At 33.9% G+C, this 5,227-nt stretch overlaps 1 protein-coding gene across 1 annotated transcript in view; it reads left to right on the forward strand.

Annotated features, from left to right (window-relative positions):
• tiprl (TOR signaling pathway regulator) overlaps nt 1-3,287 on the forward strand; it is an 18,328-nt gene extending 15,041 nt beyond the window's left edge. The window contains exon 7 of the mRNA XM_015382894.1: nt 2,828-3,287. Coding sequence (XP_015238380.1) covers nt 2,828-2,959 — 132 coding nt within the window. The 3' untranslated portion in view covers nt 2,960-3,287. The remainder of the gene's footprint in view (nt 1-2,827) is intronic.
• The last annotated feature ends 1,940 nt before the right edge of the window (nt 3,288-5,227 follow it).

Below are 5,227 nucleotides of genomic sequence, written 5' to 3' on the forward strand. Positions count from 1 at the left end.
CACCGTGACGTCACTAACCAGTAGGTGGCAGTAGTGTTCTTTGACAAACATGGATGCCTCCAGTAAAGCACATTCACATGAAAATAACTCGTAATTAAAAACACTGAGCATTTATTCAACAGTAAGTAATAATTTCATATTTAAAGTACTTTCAGAAGTTTTAATTCTGAATATGACCGGAGTTTTCCTTTAAAACGGTTTAATAACTGCTCCTTTAAGGGGAGCTGAAAGCCGTCTCTGTTCCAGGAGAAACTAAGTTATTAGTGTTTGTGAACCATGTCAATACAAAAATTTTATTTGAAAAAAATCAAATCAATATTAAATACACTGTAAAATTATGCTAGAAGTTATTTAGTATCTTCTTATTTCTTGCCTGAAAATATCATGATACCTCTATCATGCCATTTTTTCTGCTTTAGATACAGTGACATTTGAAACAGCCTGTTGGGGTTATTTATTTATTTATTCACTAATTTCAGGAAATTACATGTATTGAAACATAGAAGTGAATGCAAGTTCATCAATTTAAACTTAAGTGTAAGGATTAGGGAAGCAGAAAACTTATTAAATCCCACCCTGATGCTCATTCATAGTAAGCATATGACTTAGACAGATATATTTAGTCATTTTGTAAACACAAGTGTAAATTTCAAAGTTTAAACTTTTTGTAAACAAAAATAATATTTAAATTATATATATATTATTTAATAGTATTAAAGTATTAAAGTAATACTTTTTTTTTTTTTTTTTTTTCCTTGACAGCAACTTAAAATAAAATTGTAAGAGCAAAAGCAGTTAAAAAAAAATGCATAAATAAATAATAAGAATACTAATGTTTTTGGTACTGAGAACAAATAAGCAAAATCACAATTGTGTTACCTGAGCAGTTAATTAATTTTACATTTTTTTGTTTTCTAGTATACCAGTAATGATAAATTCTAAAAAATAGTAACAGTTTACACAATATCAACAGTAGCAGAGAGACATACCAACGATGGTAACGGACAAAGACCAGCATTGGTCAGAAGAGCTACAAACACACATTAGCAGACACTAATATACAGTGAAGACCCTCCCTGAACATAATGTTACCAGATCAAATGTTTGACGAGGATTTTAAATCTGAACATTTTTGTAATTGTTTATGTTGTGAACTTAAAGTTTTCCAGAGTTTCACTACACATACAAACAGGCAGAAACTTTTCCTAGTTATTGGATCTCTGGATCACTGAACTCACCGTAGCCTCTCAGAACATGAACCCTCTCTCAAAATTCTAATTTGTTTTGTAAATTTTGTATACGATAATAGGATAATATTTAACAAGATCTTATCTTAGGTTAAGAGTTTTTTTTTTTTTCATAAAATATTGTCGTCAGTTTACCAAACAGAGTCTGTCCACGTCTGGGGCCGGCAACGTGCATGCGACTCTTCAGCGCCCCCTGTGGCTCACTGAAGCTTTTTCAAAGCAAACAAAATGGAAAACGATGGAATTTTGTTTTCTTTTAATATAGTTTGTAGGAGGACAAACAAACATTCTTTGATTTACATTGCTGTAAAAATGTGTATAATAAAATAATGTAAGCATTGCTATCAGTAAAGATTAGCATCATAGCCTGTGACACGTTTCAGTGCGGCGCCAGGCAGGTGGCTGGTGGAAACAAAGCGGTGGATGCGCTGTAACTAAATTATTTTCCTCCTCACCTCCAACTTAATCTTTAAAAAACTGAACTACTTGTTTCCCAGCCGAACCAAAACAGATGCCACAAAATTCACATCCAGACTGGATCTGTGTCTCTGACTCCATAAAAGGAGGCAAGTAACTTGTGTGTCATGATTGATGACCAGCTGACCTCCGGCCATACCTAACCCAACATGCTACCAAACTCCTGGTGCAGTCTATGCTTATGTGATATGGTTATATAACGAGCTCGTCTGTTTCCATTTGCTTGTTTTCTAAACAAAAACCAGGCTTTGTTGGCTTGCTCAAAGTTATTTCTGACATTTTGAATTGAAAAAAACTTCCTGGATGGAAGAGAAACGTCTTCAAACTTCTAACCCTAACTAACCAAGTCCGGCGGATTGTTTTTAACTTGTTTGGAATGACCAGGACCTGGATGACTGAGAATCTTCACCAGTAAAATGAATATCATTTAGCAGAAGAAGAAATCAGTTTATTTGCATATTCCTTTTTTATGTTTTTTTATTACTCAAAATAAGCATTTAAAAGAATGATCCAAAGAATTGCTTCACCTGATTAATAATAATAATCAACAGAATATTCAGTTACTAGAATAAGTCCTTTAGCCCCCCCTCCCATTTCCTGTATGCTTATCTTCAAAAATATCAGAAACAAAGGCGACTTGAGCCTAAAAATTATCTTTAAAGATAATATATAAAAATAATCTAGATAGAAAAACTTACTTTCTGAAGTTATATTAGAAAGATTAAGATACTCTCTGAATGTGAAATTCTACGCTTTCAAAATTAAAAGACCAGAATCCGAATGATGAATATGTTCAAGTTTATGTATAAATTGGTTACTTTTCTCAAACGTTTGCTTTAATTTCTGCACATGCCTCCAGTTTTGCTTTCTGTATTAGTGCTGGATATATTGTTTCTTTTTTTTTCTTTTCTTTCTGTCTTTTTATAGATGTTCAAAATACCTAATAAACATGGTATATATAAAAAAGATGGATATGTTTTTCGTTGTTAGCTAATGAATGTATCAATTCTTAAAATAGCGGGATGCAAATCATGTAGCTTCTTAATGTCATCATGAGCGTTTTCATTATGATAACATGAGCTTAATGTGTTTCTCCTGAACAGAACGTTCCTGTGGCCTTCTACACGGATCCCAATGAGATGGCTCAGCATCTAACCATAAGGCTGACGGAATGTGAGAAACTGGAGCTTCCTGACGTTCAAAATGAAACCTCCGTCAATGATGATGACCAATAACTGTGAAACTTTGATGTTACACTTGTTGTAGTCTTAGTCTGTTAAAAGAAGTGGTGGAAAGTTTTCCCACCCGTCCAGGAATTGTACAGTTGCAGGTTTTATATTAGACGGCGTGAGAAAGATGGCTTAGGTTACCAGGATGGCTTCAAAACGACAGGATGGCTTTTAAATCTGTGGAGACATGAAACCTGTTCAAATGAACTCTGAATGTTTCAGAATGAGGATATTAAAAGTTTGTCTAACTTGGTTTTGTATTAAGGTTGGCTCTGTTTGTTTTTCCTACATGGTGGGAATAATTTTCTGTTAACCTTTGGGTTTTGAGATTATTGCTTAAAAATATATTTCCAATATATTTCCAATTAAAAACACCTTCTAGTGAATGAAAAAAATCTTTTCAATACAGAAAAAAAGTATTTGAACGCAGAAATATAGTTGAGACTACAAAGAATCCATTTGAACACTGCTTTTCTTTTAAAATGTTTTCTTTGATAAAAGTCAAGTCTTTTTTATGTTTAAAGCAACTTTTTTAGTTGAAGTAACGTTGTTTTTGATTGGACCATATCATGTGTAGGACATTTGAGTCTATCATTCAAACAAAAAAAGTTGCTTGAACAAAAAACAAAATCAATTAAAACAAAAGTCACTTCAATTAAAACATAAATGTGTCCAATCATAGCAAAATAGTTTTTGAATGCAAATAAAATATTTGAAACTTCAAAAATTGCATTTGAACACTTTTTTACTGATGATGTTCTCTTTAATCAAAGTATTTTTTTTGTTTGGACCATATATGGGGAGAACATGTGTGTCTTAATCTTTCAATTGCTAAAAAATATTTTCAATCAAAGAAATAATGGTTCAAATAAAAAAAAATAAAAAAATTTCATTGAAGTAATGGTGTTTTTAATTGAAAATCTATTTTTTGATTGAAGCAACCTTTTTTTTAATTGAATAATACACAAACTTACCTTGTATCTTCGGCTTAGGTCTAAGGTGTGAAGGGAGTTTTGGTCAGTTAGGGATGTACGTGTAAGGGTTATGTACAGGGTGGGGGTCAGGGTTAGAAATCACCTAATAATCAATGGAGAAAAATGTGTCTCTGCTGGAATCTTAACTGTATTTGAAAAACATTGGTGTCCTGCTTTATCTGTAAAACCACTGAAATTCAAAATGACAACTATGGTAACTGTAATAATACTGTTCCTATAGAAGGGAAAATACAGGAAAATGAACACAATGCTACAAAAAAAGAAAAACATTAAACTAAGGAAAAATCATGGGTTTATAAATAAAATGCTATACTAGACAGTTGCCTATGGCCCCAGGTTCCTGGGGGGCCCATTAAACTCTGTATACATGTATGGTTAATACAACTATTCCTTATTTGTGTACATCGATGATGTTTTTTTATAAAAATCCTTTCACTAAAATGCTCTGTTTGGTGATATCTGAGATGACGGTGCTGCTGCTGAAGCTCCTCGGAAATGTTATCAGCACCTAGAACAGTAGTGAGAATTTCAGCATCTATTCTTTGCCTGCTTTGTGTGTCAATTGTAATGGTTGCTAGGCGACAGTGCGTAGAGGCGGTGAAAGCCAGACAAGGCTGGACCTGTTTGAATCCACAGCCAAAAATCTTCCAGCCTCCTGATTTTCTGACCTGGAAGGATCCAGTCCATATAGACTGGGTCCCTGGAGGACGCCGCCTCTGAAACAAAGAAAAAAACACCCATATCTGTCAAGCCAATCCTGGCACCTGTGCTGTTTTGATTCAAGATTCACACCTGTCAGTGCCTCCCCATTCCCAATCAGCCTCCATCAGATCCACCTACTGACCTGACTATATAACCAGCTGTCAGCTCAGTCGCTAGTGCCAGATTATTACAAGCCATTGGTGACTTTAATCCAGCATTCTTGTTACCTGCCTGCAGATTTCTGACCGAACTCTGCCTCCTGATTTTCTGAGCCTGCCTGAACCCTATCAGACCTGTTAGTAATGTTGATGATGTGATGTTTGCAATTGTTTGTCTTGTTTGTTTTATATTTAAGTTCCTTTGAAATTATTCATAATTGGTGTATATAATCAAATATTTTGTATGTTTTTTGTGTAAAATTTCTCAACATGTTATTACCTATTTTTGCTTTTATTTTACATTTCATCAGCGATCTAAAGTAGCCAAAAGTAGAAAACAATCATTGTCAGTCTCGAAGGAAAGTACTGCCTTCTAAAGGCCCATTCATACCTCACGTTTGGCCTGCACGTCCGTATTT

This window comes from Cyprinodon variegatus, unplaced genomic scaffold, assembly GCF_000732505.1.
Source record: "Cyprinodon variegatus isolate N-32 unplaced genomic scaffold, C_variegatus-1.0 Scaffold269, whole genome shotgun sequence".
In the NCBI taxonomy this organism is placed as follows: domain Eukaryota; kingdom Metazoa; phylum Chordata; class Actinopteri; order Cyprinodontiformes; family Cyprinodontidae; genus Cyprinodon; species Cyprinodon variegatus.